This window comes from Dipodomys merriami, unplaced genomic scaffold (assembly GCF_024711535.1).
Source record: "Dipodomys merriami isolate MVZ:Mamm:240054 unplaced genomic scaffold, mDipMer1.0.p SCAF_29, whole genome shotgun sequence".
Lineage (NCBI taxonomy): Eukaryota > Metazoa > Chordata > Mammalia > Rodentia > Heteromyidae > Dipodomys > Dipodomys merriami.
The window spans coordinates 12,257,574-12,280,532 of NW_027204381.1; the positions used below are offsets into that span (position 1 = coordinate 12,257,574).

A 22,959-nucleotide genomic window follows, 5' to 3' on the forward strand; every position below is an offset into this window, starting at 1 on the left:
TTTGGAAATATTTTCAGTTTAAGGGCTGGAGTATAGTTTAACTGTTGCACTTGCCAAGCATGGAAGAGACCCACAAGTCCAATCTCCAGTGCTGGGGATGGAGATGATGGGGAATCAGTTTAACAATAACATTAGGCAGATTAATCTTCCAAAAGCAAAACAAAAACACATGTCCTTTTAATTAATTCCAGACAAAAACTGACTTCTGATTATCTTCTGTTTGAGATTGTTTCTTCTTTCCACCACTAATACAGAACATCACTATTTGAGTATAATGGCAAAGTGATTTTTTTCTTCTTAAAAGTTCTAGCCTGTAGTTTGGCATAATAGAAGTGGTATTATCACCTCTATAACAGAAAATTCTGTTATCTCTGTTATATTCAGGCTTTGGGATTTGAAAAATAGTTAGGATTGAATGTCTGTGGGAGAAAGCATTTGAATGGATGTAATGGTGGAGAACAGTAAACCTCGTTTCTGATTTTCTAAGCCATATATATCAGAAAGTGCAGCTCATTCCTTAATTCAGCTACATTTGGGTTTTAGCTCTTCATTACAGCACAGCTAAGCAATCAGCTTTACTTCTTTTGTTGGTCCTGCAATAGAATGAGAATAGTTCTTTCCCTTTATACAGTTATTGTATAATCATTTAAAAAGTCATTATTGAAGCCAAAATAGGAGACTGCCTAGCTATGGCTGATTTGGTCAATAAATCTGTTCCTTCACCAGTATGAGACAGCCCTTAATGGTGAAAACAGCAGTGGCCTGCAGCAGCTGGCCTACCACACTGTGAACCGCCGCTACCGGGAGTTCTTGAATCTGCAGACTCGTCTGGAGGAGAAACCAGATCTACGAAAGTTCATCAAAAGTTAGGAGCTTCCCCAGTCCCGGCCTGCTTGCTTGCTTTTCCTATCTAGCCACCTTGATTTGACTTCTTGGTATCCTATAAGTTGGTGGGGAGGAAAGTACTGCATTGAGTTTCTCTCTTCCCCAAGTTTGCTTCAGGAGTTGTAAAGGTTTAATACTGGGTCACATTTTTTTTCTAGGGTCTTCTTTTGTTACTAAATGCTTTCTTCTAGTGCCTCATCTAGTTTAAGCTTAAAAAAAAGAAGCATTCACATTTCTGCTTATTGTCCATAACCTAGAATGAGGAGTTAAATTTGCTTTTCCAGACTCATAGATAGATCAGTCTTCAATATGAAAATATTGTCCAAAAATCTTTGTTACTTTCCTTTTTGTGTACTCTTTGACAGCTTTTTAAGGCAAGAAAATATTTAATGTGTATGTTGTTTTAAAAAGTCAGTGAATTCCAAAATAAACAATTTTATGTTTTAGTTTTCTTCTAGGCATTTTGCATGTGTTAGTTTACTTATCTTCATAAAAGCCTATGAAGTAGATTACTATTATTTTCTCTTTTTGTGGAAAAAGAATGAAATCACAGAAAGATTATGCATTTTGCCTAAGGTCATTATTACAGTAGAGATAGGAGCCAAAATTTAAATTTGGGCTATTTGAGTTTGGAGCCCTCTTAGCAGTTGTACTGCATGTTCTGTGAATGTTAATAAAAGCAGATAGTATACATCATATCTCTGAGATATGTTTGAAACTTCTGCAATATAACAGCAATCCCAAGGGATAATCATTAATTCTCTTTTTTTTAACTGTATTTTTTTTTTTTTGTCTTTTTTGGTACTGGGGATCGAACCCAGGACGTTGCACTTGCTAGGCAAGCACTTTGCCACTGAACTACATCCCAGCCCCTAATTCTCTTTTCTTTATAGTTTAATAATGTTTATATGGAATAACTAGGACTCACATGAATGAATTTGTTTTGTTTTGAAGACGTGAAAGGTCCTAAAAAGCTCTTTCCAGATCTTCCCTTTGGAAACATGGATAGTGACAGGGTAGAAGCCCGTAAGAGCCTCTTGGAATCATTCCTGAAGGTTAGATCTGGTGTTTTGGCTTTGCTTTCATTCTCATTCCCCTCCCTCCCTAAGCCAAGTGGGGGGATCTGGGAACTTGAATCTTACTTTTTATTAAAATCTCCATATTCTAGAATTTTCCTTACTTTTACAGCAACTCTGTGCCATTCCTGAAATTGCCAACAGTGAAGAGGTGCAAGAGTTTCTTGCTCTGAACACAGATGCTCGTATTGCCTTTGTCAAGAAGCCATTCGTGGTCTCTAGAATAGACAAGGTAACCACAAGGCCACTCTGCTCAGCTTATATTTCTGTCTGTCAGTGCATTATTTACCAAGGCAGTACTTAGAAAATAGAAATGGTGCATAGAAGAAGCATAAAGGGGTCAATAGAATATGGATTAGAATTTCTAAGACTTAGCAAATATTTGTTGAACCTTCAATTTACCAATCACAGTGAGCAGCTGTTAGAAAGTAGTAGCCCTGACACTATAGAAGTATGCACATATCTCCTTGGGGTATAGCAATAGTGTTATTTTAGAGGAGGCATGTAAAAATAGATGTAAGCCTTTAGCGATAGGTAAGGTAAGGAGAGGTTCTCTTCTAGAAGGAAAGCTCCTTCCCGGCCCTAGTGTTAGTCATTCAGGAAATAAAGCCCTAAGACAAAACACTAAGCTGAATTCCTATTGGTATAGTGGTTCTCTGCTGAAGAAGAGAATGTGCAGAACATTTCACCTTTTTCAAAAGAGTGTCTCAACAACAACTGTAGAGATGGTAGAAGTACATATGGAATGTGTCAGAGCCTATAAGCTGTGATTCCCAACTGATTTCATCATTGTCAGATCAGAAGGCTGAGGTTTGTGTTCATTAGAAGATGGTATGTGTTTTATAAGTTCAGAAAATACTGGCTGGCCAAAGGCCTCCTCCTTATCAGTGCTTGGGAGGACAAATTAAAGTGGAATTCTGTGTCATAGATTCAGAAATGATCCATTGCTATATAGAGAAAAATTACAAATTAGAGGTCAATTACATAAAAGCCCCAGAGTTCCATGAAGATGTGTTCATTCATTGATTCTTTCAGTACCTCCTTACTGGATGCCTGTTTTGAGCCAGGCAATATACTAGTCTCAGAGAGGCAGAAGTAGATGAGACCCTCCCACAGACAAGAATTTTGGATCATTTCAGTTACATTCTGTCTGTTCCTGCCTTCCTGTGTTTCTTCCCTGGAGACTTGCCTATAGTCTTCCTGTCCACACAGCCTCATCTTCTCTGTGCTAGCCATGTTCCTCATGGAGGATTGCTACAGGAATGACTTCACAAAGGCTTGATGCTGCTTTGAGCCAGCTGCATTAGTGACAAGCATCAAGGAAGAAGATTTCTTTCCATTTCTTTTATATATTTCATTTTATAACATATCTATATGTGATTTTTCCATTCTGAGAAATAGAGATGAGTCTTATTCTCAATGAAACTTTTAGGTTTTTTCTTAATTGGTAGTGAAGTCTGTACCAATTGTAGATAGGTTAATTTAGGTCTGCTTGGTTTTTATTCTTTCTATATACTAAAGAAGAGAAGTTGTTTGATTTGACTGGACTAGATAAGTCAACTCTTTGCTCTGTGTGAATTACTCTAAGCATGTTTATATTATTTATGCCCTGAAACTGTATTTTTTATTTTTCATAATTTGCTTCTCTCTTCCCTTTTCCTTACACTATACTGTCTATAGACTGTGTGTGCGTGCATGCATGCACAAGTGTGCACACGCACATACATTCAGAGCACTTGAACTCAGTGCATCTAGCTCTCATTTGCCTTTATTTTATTTTAACGTTTAGCAAGAATTTATTTTAGAATAACTGAGTTAAAGAAGGAGAAATGGGACTAGAGAAACATTTTCTGCTCCTTATACAGGATATGGGAGTTAAAGACTTAAAATGGTGGCTCCAATCTATAGCTTTTATACTTCCTAAGCAGGGCTTTCTTGCTTACAGCAGGTGCTGTACTATTTGAGCCATACCTACAACTCTTATTTTTTAATACTTTTTTATTGTAAAAATACTGTACAGAGGGGACATTTACATGAGCAAGAAAATGAGTATATTTTCTATCACCATCCCTCCAACCTCCACAACTACCCTCCACACCCCCCCACTCCCAGCCTAAATTGTAAAGCTCGTTTTTCAACATAGTGTCTTGTATATCTCATCATTACAATGGGTCCACCTGTATCCCTATTTAAGCATTTTGATTTTTGAAGATTCGTTAGAGCTAGAGTTTCCAGCACTTTTCTCAAGGGACTTACTTTGAAACAAGATCCTCCAGATCTCAGCCTTTCAAAGTAGCTAAGATTACAGATGGAAGCCACCTGCACCCAGCTGAGGATTCATCTTTTTTAAGTAAAAAGAAAAGGTTGAAAATGAAAAGTACCCATTAGCTACAGAACTCCCTTTAAGTTTTTATTTATCCCTCTGTTTTGGCTTCTTTTCTCAAGGCATAGTTTTGTGTTATCCTATAAGGAAGACGGTCTTTATGGCCATGGAGGAAGTATATTGTCATTAGCTGATATTGGCTTTTCCTAATGGATAGACCCTCTGTTCATCCTGCTGCATAAAACCCAGTGAGATAACTGCTTGCTGGCCTTTCCACGGGATATGAACACCTTACTGAATCTGTATCTCTGATCCCTGCAGATGGTGGTAAGTGCTATTGTGGATACCTTGAAGACAGCCTTTCCTCGCTCTGAACCCCAGAGTCCTACGGAAGAGCTGAGTGAGGCTGAGAATGAAAGCAAGCCCCAGACAGAAGGCAAGAAGGCTAGCAAGTGAGAAGCCCTTCAGTGGTGCAGGGACCCTTCCCCAGATCTCAGATTCATCTCCAGTCCTTAACCAAAGCCCTCCAAGAGAGGAGGTATTCTGTACATACCCGTTTTTAGGCAAAGCCTGTCTCTCTTCCACAGAGAAGTCTGATACTCTCTAAATGCAGTACTACTGAGCAGTTGTTTCTGATAGGGGAACCCAGACCCAGCTGACCAAGGGTTTTTGACGAGAAGGAAATTTCTCAATTCTGTGTATTCTCTTTTCTGTTTTCCTGGAAAAATGAAATATTTCTTCCTACCAAAAAGTAAGACTTATTACCATGGACTTATTTGCTGTCATTTTTTTGACTCTGAAATTGCATAAACTAGCAATGAACAGGAAAGGGCTCAAATGGAAGTCCATAGAACCTATTTCGTGTGTGTGTGTGTGTGTGTGTGTGTGTGTGTGTGTGTGTGTGTGTGTGTGTGTGTGTGTGTGTGTGTGTGTGTGTGTGTGTGTGTGTGTGTGTATTTCGGGTGTGTGTGTGTGTATTTCGGGTGTGTGTGTGTGTGTGTATTTCGGGTGTGTGTGTGTGTGTGTATTTCGGGTGTGTGTGTGTGTGTGTATTTCGGGTGTGTGTCTGTGTCTGTGTCTGTGTCTGTGTCTGTGTGTGTGTGTGTGACCAAATCACAGTACTTAGCCTTTTAAAACTGAGTCCACATTTGAAACCATGACCATAATGCCATAATGCCTATGTTTATGTCTTTTATTTTGTGTTCTGTGCCTATCCTGGGGCTTGAACTCAGGTCCCTGAGCTTTTGTGCTCAAGGCTAGTTCTACTACCTGAGCTACTGATCCACTTTCAGCTTCTTTGTTGGTTAATCGGAGATAAGAGTCTCACTTACTGTCCTTCCCCAGCTGTCTTCAAACCATGATCCTCAGATCATAGCCTCCTGAGTAGCTAGAATTACAGGTGTGATTCACTGACACCCAGCTAAGTCCTTCATTTTTGAAATATACGTGTTATCACTTGCAGTTCCTCCTCTAGTGTTTGTTTGTAACACAGCAGGAACGAACCATTTTCCAAAAAAGATACCAAAAATAATAACAGATACAAGGTGCTGATGGCTCATGCCTGTAATTCTAGCTACTCAGGAGTCTGAGATGTGAGGATTATGGTTCAGAGACAGCCTGGGCAGAAAAGTCCTTGAGACACTTATCTGCAATAAACCACCAGCAAACCACAAGTGGAACTGTGGCTCAAGTGGTAGAACGCTCACCAGGAGCTGAGGGACAGCACCCAGGCCCAGAGTTCAAGCCATATGACCGACAAAAAAAAATTAATAAAAATAGACCATCTTAGTATGTGCTAGCCATGCTGTGGGAATATAACCATGACACAATGTTCCTATTTCACTTAGCAAAAAATGCCCTTTTACAAGCATACTATACACATAGCTTAGTAACAAAGTGGCACTGTCTATGAAAAATTAACTATATACTTTGTTTGGAGAATTTCAGGGCAAAGTCTTTCTTGGCAACTCTAAGCCCAGTAAGCTTCCAAGAAGAGTGTTCTTGTTTTGATGTATTATCAAATATTTACCAGTCCTTTATATAGGGATCAAGACGATGAGGTACATTTTGCTTCTGCCCTTTGTTTCTATACCAGGTCCAGACTGAGGTTCCCATCCAGTAAAATTGGTCCTACACTGAGTATGACTGAGGAACATGACAGGATCCTCTATTGTTTCCAGGAAGGCAATGTGGTAAGAATCAAAGCCAAGAGAACTGCAGAAATCATGGTTTAGGTGTTGACACTACAGAGTTAAAGAGATTTGAGTATTCTCTAATATCAGAAAGGACTTAGGTATCCTACCAAAAGATTTAACTAACATCCAGGTCTCATATTTTTATACTGAAAGTATTTTTTAAGTGCTTTGGAATTCTCCAGTTCTGGTTGGCAGACTGGCTTCTAAAGGAAGTGAATTTGGAATAATGAATGACATGATGAAAAGGAAAACCAGTTTCTAGAACAGGTGACTCAAAAAATGTGAGCAGAAGTGATGATTCCAGAGCAAGCTTCTCTTAGTTGAAACTTGGATAACGAATAGAAACTTTCGGGACTGGGAAAGTGGCTCAGTGGTAGATTGCTTGCCTCGCATGCATGAGGCCCTGGGTTTGATTCCTCAGCACCACATAATCAGAAAAAGCCAGAAGTGGTGCAGTGGCTCAAGTGGTAGAGCACTAGCCTTGAGCAAAGCAGCTCAGGGACAGTGCCCAGGCCCTGAGTTCAAACCCCAAGGACCAGAAACAAACAAAAATAGAAACAGTCCTAAAATAGTTACAGCATCATTAGGCTCCAAGCCCAAGTTCCTTCTGTACGGGAAAGGTGGGAAATGTGCCCTGCTGCCTGTACTCCCCCTGCTCTCTGCATTCTTGATCAAATGTGCCACTGTCTGTTTCTTCAGGAGTCAGATACCCTGTCCATGTCTGGGATGGAATCCTTTATTGAAAAACAGGCCAAGTTACTGGAAATGCAGCCAGCAGAAGCCTCAGGAAAAGATCCTGTATCAGTCCCCAGAGAATATGTGGATGGTTGCTCATCAGCTACACCTGTGCCAACCCAAGACCTCAACAATAGTGATACAGGTGAGTGGTGAGACCTTTTTATCCCCAGAGAAAGAAACCAAGTAAAGTCCACTAAAATTTGGATAGGTGACCTTTACAACTCTAATTTCTTTTGTATTCAGTTGACCAGGCCATGACCATGTGTTGGACTCCAGTATTAAAGATCCTGGGGCCTTGGGATAGGTAGGACATGGTCCCCGAAGCCAGGCAAGTGGCAGAGCAAAGCATGGACACAGAGAGTTATAATCCAGGAGGAAATGATCCACAGTATAATGTCACTGTTACTTTGAAGTTATTTTGGGCATATAGAACTGTTGCCTTTATCTAGGTACCTCCTTTCCTCAGTGTCTGGGGTATCACTTTTCTCGTTTTCTGCCTATATTCTTTGTGATCCCTTTTTGTTTCACTGTTTTGGTTTCCTTATCAATCTTCTGGAGCTTTAGTTCTGGCTCTGTGTTCTTACTTTGCAAAGCTCTCTGATAATCCCATATTGTTGTCCTCTGTCCTCAAACATGTACTGATAGTACGTAACTGTTGCATATTGTGGGTCTCCACATGAATAGATCACAGAACAACAGAAATACAGCATGTTCAAAATAGAACTTATCTTTTTTCCCCAAATTCATCCTTTCTGCTTTATTTCCCGCTATGGCAATAACCCTACATACTATCTGAAGGCAGGGCAGGAAAGTGAAGTGTCAGACAGAGGCTTTACTTATTCCTTCTTACAAGCATTGAGGCTAAGTGGTTCTGCTTCCCAGGAGAAGGGCAAATATTCCACAGAAGGTCAAAATGTAGGTATTAACTAGGTGCTTGCTGAACTAGAACTTAAAAGAAGAAAGCTGCCAGATGCCTGTGGCCCCACACCTGAAGCCAGCCTGGGAATTAAAGTCTGAGGTTCTTATCTCTAATTAACAAACAAAAAGCCAGAAGTGGAGCTGTGACTTAAATGATAGAACACTAGCTTTGAGGGAAAAAAAACTCAGGACAGCACCTAAGCACTTAAGTTTAAGCTCCAAATCCAGCCTTTAAAAAAAGAAGGACACGGAGCTAATAATCACAAAATACCAAAATCATTTTATTACGGTCTCTCAGGTATCCAAGAACAGATTACCCTAACTCTGTTCTATGAATCTAAATAAATGGTTTTTAATTAGGAAAAATGGGATTTGCAACCTCGTTTCCTCACACATAACTCACTGATTAAGTAAATGCAGTGATAATGAGAGTGAGAGCACCAGAAAACTCTTAAGGAATAATAAGATGGGATCTGTAAAACAAAACCATTCTAGTCAAAATCAGACTTTTAAATTTTTAGTGACTGATCTTTAAGGAAATAGTTTATCCCCGAGTCCTTCCTTTTTCTAGTCCTGAGGTATTCAGATGTTCATATAATAGAAAATTTACTATTTTCTTCAAGAGAACTTTGACAATGCCTTGTTTTCTTTCTCATTTTTTTTACTGCTATGACTAAGTGTCACCACAGGGTGGCAGCTTCAGGCAAATGCTAAGACTAAGAAAATTCTAGCATTAAGGAGGACACTGCTTCCAAAAAGAGGAGAAGCCCATCATGAACAAATTGATCAGCTCCCACACAGCCCTGGAATACATTCCAAAAAGGAAGTATATATTTGATACTTTAAATGGAAGTGGGATTCAGTTTATTTCACCATGTCCATCAAAATCTGAAGTTATTCACGTTCTAAAACACTAGTTATTGAACTGGGTCAAGAATAGCTATTGATCTTAAACTAACAGCATTGTTGACAATTTTCTGTAGTATAAATAGCAGTAGCATGGTATATCAGAATCATTGTGGAACATCTGAAATCTCCCAGGAAACCAATCAGAAAGTCTCTGAGCACAGGTTTAGAGAATAAATCATTAGGGCTAATAAAAGTCTTCCATCCATAAAACACATGTGTTCAGGAAACTCCAGCTTAGCATAAAATATGAGCTCATAATTGGCCCTTCCAGATTTCCAAAGAGGAAAGAAATCAGTAAAGGTCAGGGCATTTTACCAGAGGTGTGGTACTCTTCCTAGAACTACATGTTATCTTAGAATCAAAATGAAGCCTCTTGAATTCCAGCCCCACCAGTGTAATGGAGATGGTTTTCAGGAGAATGAAGCCCAATCTTTCCTCACATCTGTCCACATTTCCATGATACATTGTGAGAGTAAATGGAAGGTCGGTGGAAAGGACAAGGCCTTGCCAGTTCCAGTTAGTCATAAATTGTGAACTCTCACTTGGGACAGAATGAACTCAGCATCCTGAAGGAATATTGGGGAACAAAAACTAAACAAGTAAATATATGTAAAATATTTTTAAAAGGTAAAAACACTAGTTACAATGTCAAGGTATAGAAAAACTGTGAAGACATACAGAGTCTATAAATGAACCTAGTACTGAGACCTGAACTCAGGACCTTCTAAATCTGTTTCACTTGCATGCTCACAGCTGGTGCTCTACTACTTGAGTCATGCCTCCATTTGCAGCCTTTTGCTCCCTTTCTTAAAAAATAGTCTTACTGACTTTTCTACCCAAGCTGGCTTTAAACCTAGATCCCCCAGATCTCAACCTTCTGAGTAGCTAGGATTGCAGGGCTAAGCAGTCAGTGCTAGATACTTTTTTATTTGTTTTAGAGACCTTCTAAATAGAGTGAAAATTTCTTGATTTCAGTGTAGAGGAATTACAAAAACAAAAGATGATAGATACAAGGTTAAGAAGACCCAGTGCATTAAAAGATATTCCTCAAGTAAGGGACTTGTGTTTTTGGTTTTTTTTTAATCCCTTAGGTACAGAGATAGAGTTAGCTGACACAGCCTTAGATCTGATCCTCTTACTATTGATGGAGCATTGGAAATGGTTATGTACGGAAAACATGCAGAAATTTCTTCGTCTTATCTTTGGGTCCCTAGTTCAAAGGTAAGATTGCTAATTTCTTCACCATAGATTCTCAAATTGCATATAAGTTGGATATCTTGCTCTGTAGAAAGGATGAGTGTAGGGTCTTTGGAACCTATGGGTAGACCAGAGGGTAGATTCTCTGTTATAGGGGAACAGATGTGAAAACTGACTAAAGAGTATCAGAAAGCTTTCTTTTTCTTTTTTTTAATAAGTTTTTTATTGTAAAAATACTGTACAGAGGGGTTACAGTTACATGAGCAAGGTCAGAAAGCTTTTTAAACTACCCTGTTGTTTAAAGTTTGATTGTGTCTGGTTCTGTAAGACTTCTGACATAATGCACTTAATTGTGGACACTGCCTGTGATGGTAAAGTATGTTAGCTGAACATTTGCCTACTTTGGGATCAGTTCTCCAACTCTTTATATCTGCAAGGCTGGATACCTTTTACCTGTTACAATAAACACTTCTTAACTAACAGTGCATAGTCACTGTGATAATAATCAGTGGGAAAGACAAGTAGAAAACTGATCAGTGCTCTTGATACAATCAAAATTGCCTTTTCTAAAAAGGGCATAGATATTCACAACTGAAGAACTACTTACCGAAACAGAAATAGAAGTATAGAAGGAAACATAGATTTGCAGTTTGGCTTAATTCAGGTTTTGTGATCCCAACATGATTGGTAGACTTGTACATAGATGGAGGTTTTAGTGATTGACTTTTTGTCCCAATGTGAAAAAGGCTAGAGATACTGTCTATGAGCTATCAAAACACATGGTAGTGCTTAGGCTTTGCTACTCATTGTTTTGATCTTTTTCTTATAAGGCAAGCTAACATGTTCTAAATTAAGGAGAAGCCAAATATTAACCATTTCTCTTAGATCACCCTATTGATACATTGATAAAGTACCTTTTTAAAAAGTATCTTTTCAAAAAATCCTCTACAAATAGAAAATTTATTAACAAGTAATCCAGTCTCTCTTCCCATACACAATTATATAGGATCAAAGAGACTTAACCCGAAATCATAGAGAATGAAAGATGTTGCACAGGTGTGTGTGGGTGTGTGTGTGTGTGTACACACAGGTGTGTGTGTGTGTGTTACTAAAAATTCTCTCTTCCCATACACAATTATATAGGATCAAAGAGACTTAACCCGTCATAGAGAATGAAAGATGTTGCACTTGCACAGGTGTGTGTGTGTGTGTGTGTGTGTGTGTGTGTGTGTGTGTGTGTGTGTGTGTGTGTGTGTGTGTGTGTGTGTGTGTGTGTGTGTGTGTGTGTGTGTGTGTGTGTGTGTGTGTGTGTGTGTGTGTGTGTGTGTGTGTGTGTGTGTGTGTTACTAAAAATTCTGCCCAGGGCCTCAGGCTTACTAAGCAACCTCTATATCACTTGAGCTTTACTCCTTAGACCTTTTCTTTTTCTTGTTTTTGAGCTAAGGTCTTGCTAGCTTTGCCCAAGCTGTACTCCAACTTGGTATCCTCTTGCCACTGCCTCTTAAGTAGTTGTGATTTTGATTTTAGGCACGGGTTCCGTTCTCAATCAGGATGAACATTTTTATTTGCTGAGTGCTTATGTATGCAGGTACCTGCCTGTGTTTATGTATATTTTCTTAGAATGACCAAGTAAGATAGGCAGACTTAGTTTTTAGAATAAGAAAATAGAGCTTGGCAAATAACTTACTTACCTACCCAGGGTCATTAGTGACACACCTAGAATATTAAGCTATATTTGTATGAATACAAAGCATTGTGCTTTTTCCTATATATTGCAGACTTAAAACTAGTCTCCAAGTGAAACACGTATACAAAATGCTTGTTTTTCTCTGTCCTTCTGTGTTTTCCCCCTTGTCCTTTATCTATATCAGTCCCACCATTAGAATGCTTTTACAGAAAAGTGTGTCTGAAAGGTTATTCTGCACTTAAAATTCTTTAGTGGTTCCTATTGCCTGAGTATTAGGCTTTCAATAGATTTTGAAAGATTTTTAAAAAATGTAGCTGGGCACTGGTTGCTCACATCTCTTAATTGTAGCTACTCAAGAGACGGAGATCTGAGGATCACAATTCAAAGCCAGCCCAGACAGGAAAAGTCTGTGAGGCTCTTAATTCCAATTAACGCCCCCCCCCAAAAAAAAGCCAAAGTAGAGCTGTGACTCAAGTGGTAGAGCACTAGTCTTGAACAAAAGCACTCAAGACAGCACCCAGACAAGTTCAAGCTCCAGTACCAGCACCAAAAAGAAAAAAAGGAAACATGGTTTTTCCAGTATGTGTTCCAGAGTTCTAGGTTCTACTGAAGTTCTTCAAAAGCCAACTTAGAACCTAAGTAGAAAGCTGAGAGGATCCTCTTTTTTTGTTTCACTAGATTTAAGGTGTCTTCTACTTTCAAAAGTTTTGGCAGTAACACTTATCATAATTTTCTAGAGGACATTCTGGTCCTCAGGACATAGCAATATTTGGAGAAATTTTTGGTTGTCATAGCTTAGAAGAGAAGACAGAAAGCCCACTGGCATCCAGTGGATAGATGTCAAGGATTCTGCTTACCATTCTGTGCTCCACAGGATGGCTCTTCCCCCACAAACAGTTGTGAAGTATATGTAGTACTGAGATTGAGAAACCTGGTCACAGACTAAGAGCCACAACTAGCTTTGTATCCCCAGAAACACATAGAGTCTGGGCTTTGTGGAGATCCATTATATATTGGATAAAGGAAGAGACATTTCCTTTTTCAATACCTGTATACTCTTTACATTTCATTCAGCCACTTATAAGTATTATTAATTAGGCCTTAATTTTTCCTCTCCATCTACTAGGCTTTGCTTTGCAGGTTTTCCAAGTACTTTAAAAAACTAGAAGGCTACCAAAACTAGGAAGTTTGTGATTATTTATGACCTCAAATTCTTTGCACATCATATTGGTTTCAGAGCATAAGAAGTAGCTCAAGGAACATAAAAGTATAGGGAGAGAGTAAAAAAAAATGGAGATTCATATCGGAGAGAAGTTTATCTGAAGTCTGGATAACTCAGAACTAAAGTCTAAATAAAGAAGTCCAAGTAAATAAGAGAGAACCTTACCTGAGAATTATAGTAGGGCCACTGAAGAAAGAACTGGTAAATCATGTGGTGAACCTCCTTGGAAATGTACAGACCAACATCCAACACAAGGGAAGTAAGCCCTGAAGGAATTACACATGGAAAAGACAGGCTCGTTTAAAGGTTCAAAGGTAGTCTGAGAAACTTCCAAGCCAGGGTGTAGTACCTCAGTGGGAAGTGAACAGAATATGAAGAAGTCATGCTATCTATGCTATTTTTTTACTTAATGGTAAAAATTGGTTCAGGGTATTTTGTAGCATCCATTGCACTTTACCTTAAAAGTACTTTCCTCTCTCTATATAACTAGGGAATTATTTTGATCTTATATGTTTAGTTAATTGGAAAAAATGCTACGAAGAGCAGGTTAGTGATATACAAAACAAACACAATCCCTACTTTCTCAAATTTTACAGTTCTTACCTACCTACTATCACAAAGCTAATCAGGATGGAACCAGCATTCAACCCCTCCAGGTGCCTCTGAAAAAAAGCTCAAATCCTTACCTAGGGTATACTCACATTCTTTGAGATTTGTTTTCTTCATCGGGAAAATTGGATTCATCATGCTGCTTTTCTCTTTAGGTAATATTACAAGTTGTCTGCTAAAGGTTAGGCCTTAATATGTATTCTTTAGAAAAGGAGAAAAGGGTAAACAGCATTTTGTGAGTCTTAATACCTCTAGCAATGGCTCCATATAGTTCGTGTTTTATGTCCTTAATACCCTTACCCATACTAGTCACCTGCTGTAAGGCGTCACAGTCAGTCTGTCTTGTGCTTGTCTCTGAACTACACAGACTTGGGCTTTTAAACAATGAAGTCTTTGTGAATCAAGATAATTTTGTGCCAGTGGGTTCATTGATTAAAAGCAGTCTTACATTAGGAGAAAAAAGAGCACCTGGACCTTGTATGGTACAGACAAGCCCAAGTTCCAAAGTCCTAGGTATACTGGTACTCCTGGTGAAATGAGTAGGAGGGCTGCTGGAATCCATTCCTAATAAGGAGAGCTGGGAAATCAAGCTAAGTTTCTCCTTTCCAGCTCCATCCTCTGACAGTTGCACTAGATCAAGCTAGCTGGATAGATAACTTTCTAGTGAATGAAAACAAAAGCTCATGTCATAAATGAAATCAGAAAGGGATTGCTGCTGAATTTCCCCTGATTCTTTTTCTCCTTTTTACTTTTGTTCTTGTTCTTGTTTTGTGGCTGTTCCTCAAGAACTCATTGTAACTGTGGTTACTTACACTTGTTTTTCACAGGTGATGATCATTTATATTTGTTAGGTTATCTCATATTGCTCCTAGCCAAAAACCTCGATTATATCTAATCATATTTTATATGTAGTTCATTTTGTTTTCTGTCAGCTGTGAAGAAAATAGAACTATAGCTGATGTGGCATTCCTTACCTTAAGCTTTCTCTGACTGGAGTTTAAGAAGGTCATCCTTCTCTGTTCAAAGCCTTCCACCTTGCCCTACAAACAACATTCCCATCATTTTCATGATGTTCATAACTTCTCAAGAATCTTGTTCTGGCTTTACAGTCTTCCAGAAATTTCCTTAAGATAGGAAGTGAGAAGTCATAGTATTTGAAAAAAGGAAAACTTGCCCCTGTATAGGCTCCAAGGATCTGACCTCCCATGGCCCTTAGTCTCATATCACAATATGTAACCACAAAGCAAATCATTCATGCAGGTATAGAACACTTAATTTTTTCTGCCTCTTTTTAAAAATATTTTTTATTGTAAAGATATTATACAGAGGGGCTACAGTTACATGAGTAAGGTGATGAATAGATGTCCTATCGAGCATTGTTGCCCCCTCCTTTGTTTTTTCCCTACTATCCCTTCCCTTCCCACCTTGCCAACTCCTCCCTTCCCCCGCCCCCTCCCTCTACCACCCCAAAGGTGTAGAGTTCATTTTCAACCTAGTGTCTTATATGTCTCATTATTACAATGGGTCAACCTGTATCCTTGTTTCAACATTTTGTTATTTCCCTTCCCCTCCCCTCCCCAAATTAGAAAGATACAGGGCACCAGAATCAAATAGTGACAACAGAGGTTATACCATAGGGGAAGAACATACAAAAGAAACAAAAAAAATCACATAGTACATTGAAATTTTCTTAATAAATCAAAGAAAGGTTGGACAAATGGGATTGCATGAAACTGAAGAGCTTCTACATGGCAAAGGACATAGCCAGCAAGATCAATAAAAGCCAACTGATTGGGAGATCTTCACTAGCCATACAATAGACCAGGGCCTCGTATCTAAAATATACTTAGAACTCAAAAAATTAAATCTCCCAACAACAAATCCTCAAAGAAACAACCATCCGATTAGTAAGTGGGCTAAAGACTTAAAGAGAGACTTCTCTGAAGAGGAAATAAGAATGGCCAATAGACACAAGAAGAAATGCTCAACTTTTCTAGCCATAAAAGAAGTGCAAATCAAAACAACATTGAGATTCTACCTCACCCCAGTTAGAATGGCCATTTTCAAGAAAATAATAACAGATGCTGGTGAGGATGTGGCCAAAGGGTAACACTACATATACTGTTGGTGGGAATGTAAACTTGTTCAACCTCTCTGGAAAGCAGTTTGGATGTTCCTCAAAAGACTACACATAGAGCTCTCCTATGGCCCTGCAATCCCAGTTCTGGGCACTTACCCAAACGATCACAAACAAGGCCATACTAAAGCTACCAGCACAACTATGTTATTGCCCCATTATTCACCATAGCTAAGATATGGAACCAAACCAGATGTCCCTGGGTAGATGAATGGATCAAGTAAATGTGATGCCTGTGTCTGTGTGTGTGCGCACACACATGCGCACACGCATGTGTGTGTATATATACACGTATATATATATACATGTGTATATGTATGTATGTGTGTGTATACACACACACACACACACACACACACACAGTAGAATTCTATGCCTCCATCAGAAAGAATGACACAACCCCATTTGTTAGGGAATGGAAAGTCTTGAAAAAATTATATTAAGTGAATTAAGCCAGACCCAAAAAACATAAGTCCCATGGTTTCCCTTATTTGCAATAAATAGTATAAGCCTAGGATAATCCTATCAGACAAGCAGAAAAGGTCAAAAGCTATGTACATATGACCATATAAGATGGTGCTAAGCAAAATAAACCTCAAGATATGGTCACAAGAGGTTTTTTCTTTGTAGCATCTTATAATTTGATCCCTTCAAAAGCTCCTATGAAGAGCTCATTTCTTTTTTTTTTAATTTAATTTAATTTTATTTGTGAACATACTGTACAGAGGAGTTACAATTACATGGGCAGGATAATGCGTACATTTCTTACCAAGCATTGCAGCCTCCTCCTTTGTTTACCCTTCACATCCCTTCCCAGCCTCCCCCCTCCCCCCCATCCCAATCCTATTTCTTCCCCCCCACCCCCCCACCGACGTTGTAAAGCTCGTTTTGGACATGACAACTTGTACTTCTCATTGTTGCAACAGGTCCACCTGTATCCTTATAGAACTGGTTTTTCCCCATCTCCTCCACAAGTTATACTGACATCAAATATAGTGAAAGCAGGGGTTATACTGTGGGGGAGGGACATACAAAGCAACAAAGAGATAATCTTATAAATGCGTTAGAAACACATGCATGAAAGAAAAAAACATTAAAATACACATCTAAGGGTTCATTTTCCTGACATCACATTATCTGACCTTTTCCGCTTGAGAAGAGCTCATTTCTTAACATGAGGTATCTACAAAGAATTTGGGTTATAAATGAAGATCACAGAACTCATAAACCACTCAGAGAATGTGAACCAAGTTTCTCTAATTTTCAGTCATACTGATTCTCTAACTTTCAGGATCAGAACTTTGCCATGATTTGGAGGGATAAGAGCCAACTCAAATCTTTGGCTCATAGTAGCAGACCTAAGAGATATCAGATACCCCAGAATCCAAGTTGTGTATCCATATCCACATACTCACATACAAAAAAATGGATATCTCTAAAGTCTAACTACATTATTGTCCACAGGACAACCTACTTTTTATTTTTTAAAAGTGCTTTATGAAGCTGGGCACCAGTGGCTCACGCCTGTAATCCTAGCTACTCAGGAGACTGAGATCTGAGGATCGCGGTTCAAAGCCAGCCCCAGCAAGAAAGTCTGTGAGACTCTTATCTCTAATAAACAACCAGAAAACTGGAAGTGGCCCTGTGGCTCATGTGGTAGAGAGCTAGCCTTGAGCTGAAGAGCTGAGGGATAGCGTCCAGGCCCAGAGTTCAAGCCCCACGACCAAAACAAAACAACACAAACAAAAAATGCTATGAACTTGATCTCTCCCACACAGCTATAGTACCATCCCCACTAAACCCACCCACACACCCAACAAGGGGTGTAGACTGCTATCCAGAACACCTTATGTTTGTCCTCTCAGAAACCACAAGTAGCTAAGCACTTTTTGCAGGGCACTTGAATTCTCTTTGTTTACATTCTGTACTTTGGGGCAAGTTGGGACTACAGGTAGCTGTTGCCACTGCTCTGCTTATCTTGTACTCTATAGTTTGGATACCACAGACAGTATAGACAACCACATTTAAGTTCACCACCTCCTTAAAACATCTTCATTTTTTACCCTCTACCATTACTATCTCCAAGCAAACAAATTTATTTCTTCTCCTTCCAGCTTTCTTCATTCTCCTTGCTCCCTTGAAAGACCTATATAGATAACTACTTTGGACTGTAGGGATTTCTGCCAAGTTGTAAGCACACTCTCTAGCCTACAAGAGAAAGGAAAAAAAAGGGGAAGAGGGGGGAAGGCAGAGTAAATTCAACCTCATGACCCTTCCTAGCTCTAAGCCAAGACTGGAGGAATTGAAATCTGAGCCAGGCTTATAAATCTTTCTTGATTGTTGATGGTGTGGATAGAATGGGGGAGGGGAGCCCAGGATAAGTTAGATGTCCAAAAAAGGCATTGTTAAGTCAAAAGAAAGCTTTGCACGCATGCGCACCTAACCTTGTATGTCAGCGTCTGTTATGTAACAACACATGCTCCTTATTTGGAAGAAGGGAAGTAGGGGTTACAATCTAAGTCAGGGAACAAATCCAGTTTGTGCAGACTGCCCATGTTCTGAAAACAGAAGAAACTTGACATTATCCTTGCATGCATCAGAATCAGGTTTAGAGAACTGGAAAAGGACTCAGAGCTAGTCTGAGTTGAAAGGAAAGAGGAGATGTATACTGTTGCTTCACTGATGGTAGAAGGTTTGGGGCAGGAAGACCAGCCAAGGTAAGAGATGGAGATTATTTTAGAGTCTTGATGTAGAGTAAAGGAATGAGAAGAAGCTGGATGGGCCTCCTGCCTAGATGCCCAGAGCTATGCCATGGTAAAAATAGGAGCCAGGCCAGCAGTGGAGTACGAGAATGCCATGTCCATGGTTCTGCCCTCCCCATGGCCTCAAAGATGGCACGGGGATCCTGTGTCAAAAGGGCAGCAGACACATTCCTGGCATCTTCATCAGGGTTTCTTAGGAAGGAAGGAAGGAGTAAGTGAGTGAGTGAGTGAGTGTGTATATTGGGGGCACATGGGAACAAACTGACTGGCAGAAAGAGTGGGGGAAAAAAGAGAAGTTTTGTGACCTCTGGGCAGAAGTGAGCAAAAATAGGTAGTCAGAAAGAATACAGAGAGAAAATAAAATATGTGGTTTAAGGAATTCAACATGCAGTGGACCAAATAGAAAGTTAAATAACTAGTTTGGGAACTTGGACCAGGCCATGGAATCCTTTCTTAGTGAAGGTATCTTTCAGCAACACATTCTTCAGGAACAGTCAGGAGAAGGTAGGACAGAGTTTAGGGCCATTAGAGAGTATTATGCTATGAGGTCAGTTTGTGCCTGTCCCTGAGGACAGTTAGGAATGGCTGACCATGAACCTCATGTCGCTTGTTTTATAGGTCACCTGAGGGTCATAGGTAGTTTCTGGCTAGAACTCCACTTTAAGACCTATTTCTTAATGCTCCTGTGTAAATATTAGATAAGGGATATGGTAGATAAGGAGTCAGTGACATTGCTTTTCTTAAGGAAAATGAGATCCATCACCCAAAGGCACAAGTAATTTTAACAGTAAAGGAGCTGACCTTTACTGTATACTAGCTGCACCAAGTAATCATCTACAAAGTTTATTTATGAATGAATGAGCAATTCTGTAAGATTGATATATGTTTTCATATTTCACGTTAGGAAAATTTTGTGCAGATTAAATAATTTCCCAAAACATAGAACCAAGAAATTTCACATCCAGGATTCTACATAAGTCATGCTGGCTTTAAAACTCAAGCACTTTTTACTACTTTACACTGCCTCCCTTCTGTGCAAGCCTTCTGACAGTGGCCACTTGTGTTCTCAGTATTTTGCTTCCCATCTGCTCTGCCTGGTTTCAGGACATAGATATCTGATAGGAGCATATAAATTCATCCCCATCTGCATATTCTGATTTAATTCTTAAAACACCCTGGGTCACAGATTGATTAGACTCCTTAGGTGTCTCTTTTCTACATACTATTTACAATTAGAGAAAGAGTATCAGGATAGAGATTCAGAGTTGCCTAGGAAGCACAGACTTCCCTTTAACTTTTTCTTCCAGTTCAGCTCTGATACCTCGCTATAACATATAACTGATCTCATCCTAAACACAGCTTCTCCAGAAAATGCATAATTTTACAAGAGCCTCAGACACAAAATTAACTTAGTTTTTAGATTTCTTGTTTTTCCTGTTATTGACTTGCGCTGTTTTTAGAGGTGTTGAAATGAATGTTCTGCAGTGATGTCTTTGCTCAAATTGCGTTATCTCCTTGAGAAAAGGCTTGTCCCATGCCTCTTCCATTAGATCATGCTGAAGGGAAGCTGTTGACCTCTCAGGACTGGGCCAGGAGGATCCCCAGTGGTTTCACCTACCAAGCATGTAGTCTGCTGACATCTTTCTTGGTATCATTTACTCTACACTCATATTATGTCCTGCCTGTATTGACTTGAATACCTATCCAGGGTTGTAACATGTGGATAACTGACTGTTTTCTGTCCGTGAACTGTCCATTTCCATTACTGTATGTAGTGTATGCTCTTAAATTCTCTTGTACTCAAGGAGAGGAGCAGCATTGGTCATCGTACAAGTTAAGGGGGAAAAATAATAGAATACTGAGGCATTTAAACCAAATCAGGTTATTGGTATCTCTTGCCTATCTGTAATTACAAATAAGAAGCTAAGAACTTGATGTTTTGATGACAACTTTAGACTATGTAATACCCTTGAGGCGGGATCTGTGCCTTGTTTACTGATATCCCCCAATTGCCAAGCCTCATTAAAAAGATACTTAACAAATTTGTGTCCAGGGAATGTGTAAGATCACATACTATTCCACTTAAATCAGTCCTTCTCTCATCACTAACAAAGGCTTCAGGGATTCCTCTCCCCAGTGTTGTGGGACTAGAAGCACAAAAGGAAGCTAAATCTTTCATCCTTCCCCCCAACAGGGCTCTTAAATGGAGGCTTTCCAAAAGACCATAGGTTACCACTGAGAGGTCTCACTGAGATTGCTTGCTCAAATGTCCTGCTGTCAGATAATCTAGACTTCTCTCCTTCACATAGGAATGAATTAATATGGGTCTTGAAGCAAGATCCATCTGAATACATACCCTACTGTCAAGTTTACTATCTCTGTAATTTATTTACAAGTCACTTAATTTCCCTTTGCCTTAGTTACTCTCCAAATGGGAATAACTGTGCCTTGTTCATGAGATTGTTTAAAGGATAAGATATCATTTGGGGTTAAAGGTTAGGGAGGTTTATCTAGAGGAAGGTATCTGGAGCTGGATCTTATAGGACAAGTATCAGCCACTGCACATTTTTGAATGGGGTCAAGGGAAATTGCCTTTATTTTTAAGCAAAAAGTAACCTTTAAATGTATTTTGCATGTTTTTAGTCAAGTTGTAGGTACACTCTCTCTCTCTCTCTCTCTCTCTCTCTCTCTGGAGCTACTGCTACAGGGAAGTGAGTACAGGAATTCTCCCTCTGGACACCAGATGGCACTGCAAGTCAAACAATACTTAACACCAGATGGCACTGCAAGTCAAACAATACTTACTAACTTTATTTGAGGGAAACCTGTTTTTGCAATTTTATAGGTCTCTTGTCCTGCTGATGATGATATCCAAAAGCCATTCGGTCCTGCACCCTGATTTAGAGGCCACCAATCCTCCCACTCCATAGTGCCAATGACTTTTAGGCAAGCCAGTATTCTTTCATCTTCCACCATTCGTCTTTCTGTTTTGATGAGTCTTCAGTCTGTTTTTGTTTCTCAGAGTAGCATGTCTCGCCAGAGTTGCCCATTGAGGTAGACCATCCCTTAAGGATTAAATACTGGGAATGATTAAGCACAGGTGAACCAGATAATCTCTGGTTGAGACAAGTGCATCTGAGTTGAAAAATGTCAGTATTCTTTATAAGATGGTTGGAATCCAAAGCCATGGAGATGTATACTGATACATCTCATTAAGGTGGGATAGTCAGTGGTAGATTGTCCCAGTGCTAGGAACTTTTCCTGCTGCTTTCAGACATACATTCAGATTGTTTGGCTCTTTTCTGTTCACTTGTATTTAGAGGGGCAGGCACATGTTTTTCTTTTCTTTTCTTTTCTTTTTTTTTCAGGTGCTGGTTATGGAATTTGGGGCCTTATACTTGCTGGGCATGTATAGGGGGATAGTATACACACACACACACCCTGCCCCATTCTGATCTTCATCTACAGACTTCATTCAGCCTATATAATACAGGAGCAGGGAGAGAGTAGTATTGAACTGGCAGGAAGGAAGTACACTGTAGTCTTATCTCTTAATATGATGCCAGCACCAAGGAATTCTGGGGGGAATTAATCCCTCTTAGAACTTAGACTTGCTTTGTAAATGCAGCATCAAGATAAGTATCCCCCAATGCCATGGTTTCTTTCTTTCTTTCTTTTTTTTCAATTTCATTTGTTACTTCCTTGTGTTTTCTAACCACAGGTGGTACTCCCCAAGTTTCCATTATATGGAGGTACTGCAGATACCACTACTGTCCTAATAGCCTTAATACTTAGATATAATAGCTCCATACTTAAAAAGATTTTGAGATTTTTGCCTTAGATGAAAAGGAGAAACAAATACCTTTGAATAATTCTCCCGCACCAGGTGATTCAGTTCATTACAGTCGCCTTTCCTTTTCCTCCATGCACCCTCCCCCATTGTTTGTTCTGCTTCTTTGACTTGTACATCTGCTTCTCATATTTATCTTTTGTTCTCAAGATGTCTTTTCTGCCTTCCTCTAGCCACCTTATAGCATAATCTGGAGCCATGCAATTTCTGCTTATTTAATACAGTCTCAGATAATTACCTTCCAAATCATGGCTGAGTATGCTCTAAAACTGCAACCTCTTATACCCAGAGAAGGTTGGACCCTGTCTGAGTAGAGAGCACATAATTATTTGACACTTCTCCCTTCTTTCCCTTCCCCTTCTCATTCTCTCCTGAGGTGATGGCTCTGAGCTCCTGCAGAGCTGAGAGCTCTCCCTGTGAGGTAAGGTCACTGTGAACAATGGGGGCTCTG

The 22,959-nt window shown here is 39.5% G+C and overlaps 1 protein-coding gene and 1 long non-coding RNA gene across 4 annotated transcripts in view; one reads left to right on the top strand and one right to left on the bottom strand.

Annotated features, from left to right (window-relative positions):
- Positions 1-22,959, top strand: part of Snx19 (sorting nexin 19) — a 44,495-nt gene that overhangs the window by 4,144 nt on the left and 17,392 nt on the right. Inside the window, exons 2-8 of the mRNA XM_070038352.1 lie at positions 727-865; positions 1,840-1,940; positions 2,074-2,193; positions 4,606-4,736; positions 6,380-6,476; positions 7,179-7,359; positions 10,136-10,265. Coding sequence (XP_069894453.1) covers positions 727-865; positions 1,840-1,940; positions 2,074-2,193; positions 4,606-4,736; positions 6,380-6,476; positions 7,179-7,359; positions 10,136-10,265 — 899 coding nt within the window. The remainder of the gene's footprint in view (positions 1-726; positions 866-1,839; positions 1,941-2,073; positions 2,194-4,605; positions 4,737-6,379; positions 6,477-7,178; positions 7,360-10,135; positions 10,266-22,959) is intronic.
- On the bottom strand, positions 525-22,864 carry LOC138838901 (uncharacterized). 3 transcript variants are annotated; one of them, XR_011375782.1, is made up of 5 exons: positions 22,521-22,864; positions 14,734-14,883; positions 13,852-13,960; positions 13,316-13,416; positions 525-593 (listed from the first exon to the last, which is right to left on the bottom strand). It is a non-coding gene; the product is annotated as an uncharacterized lncRNA (long non-coding RNA). The 3 variants fall into 3 exon arrangements; XR_011375781.1 differs by lacking the exon at positions 525-593 and adding an exon at positions 10,259-10,359; XR_011375783.1 differs by lacking the exon at positions 525-593 and adding an exon at positions 10,259-10,359 and having other exon boundaries at positions 13,837-13,960.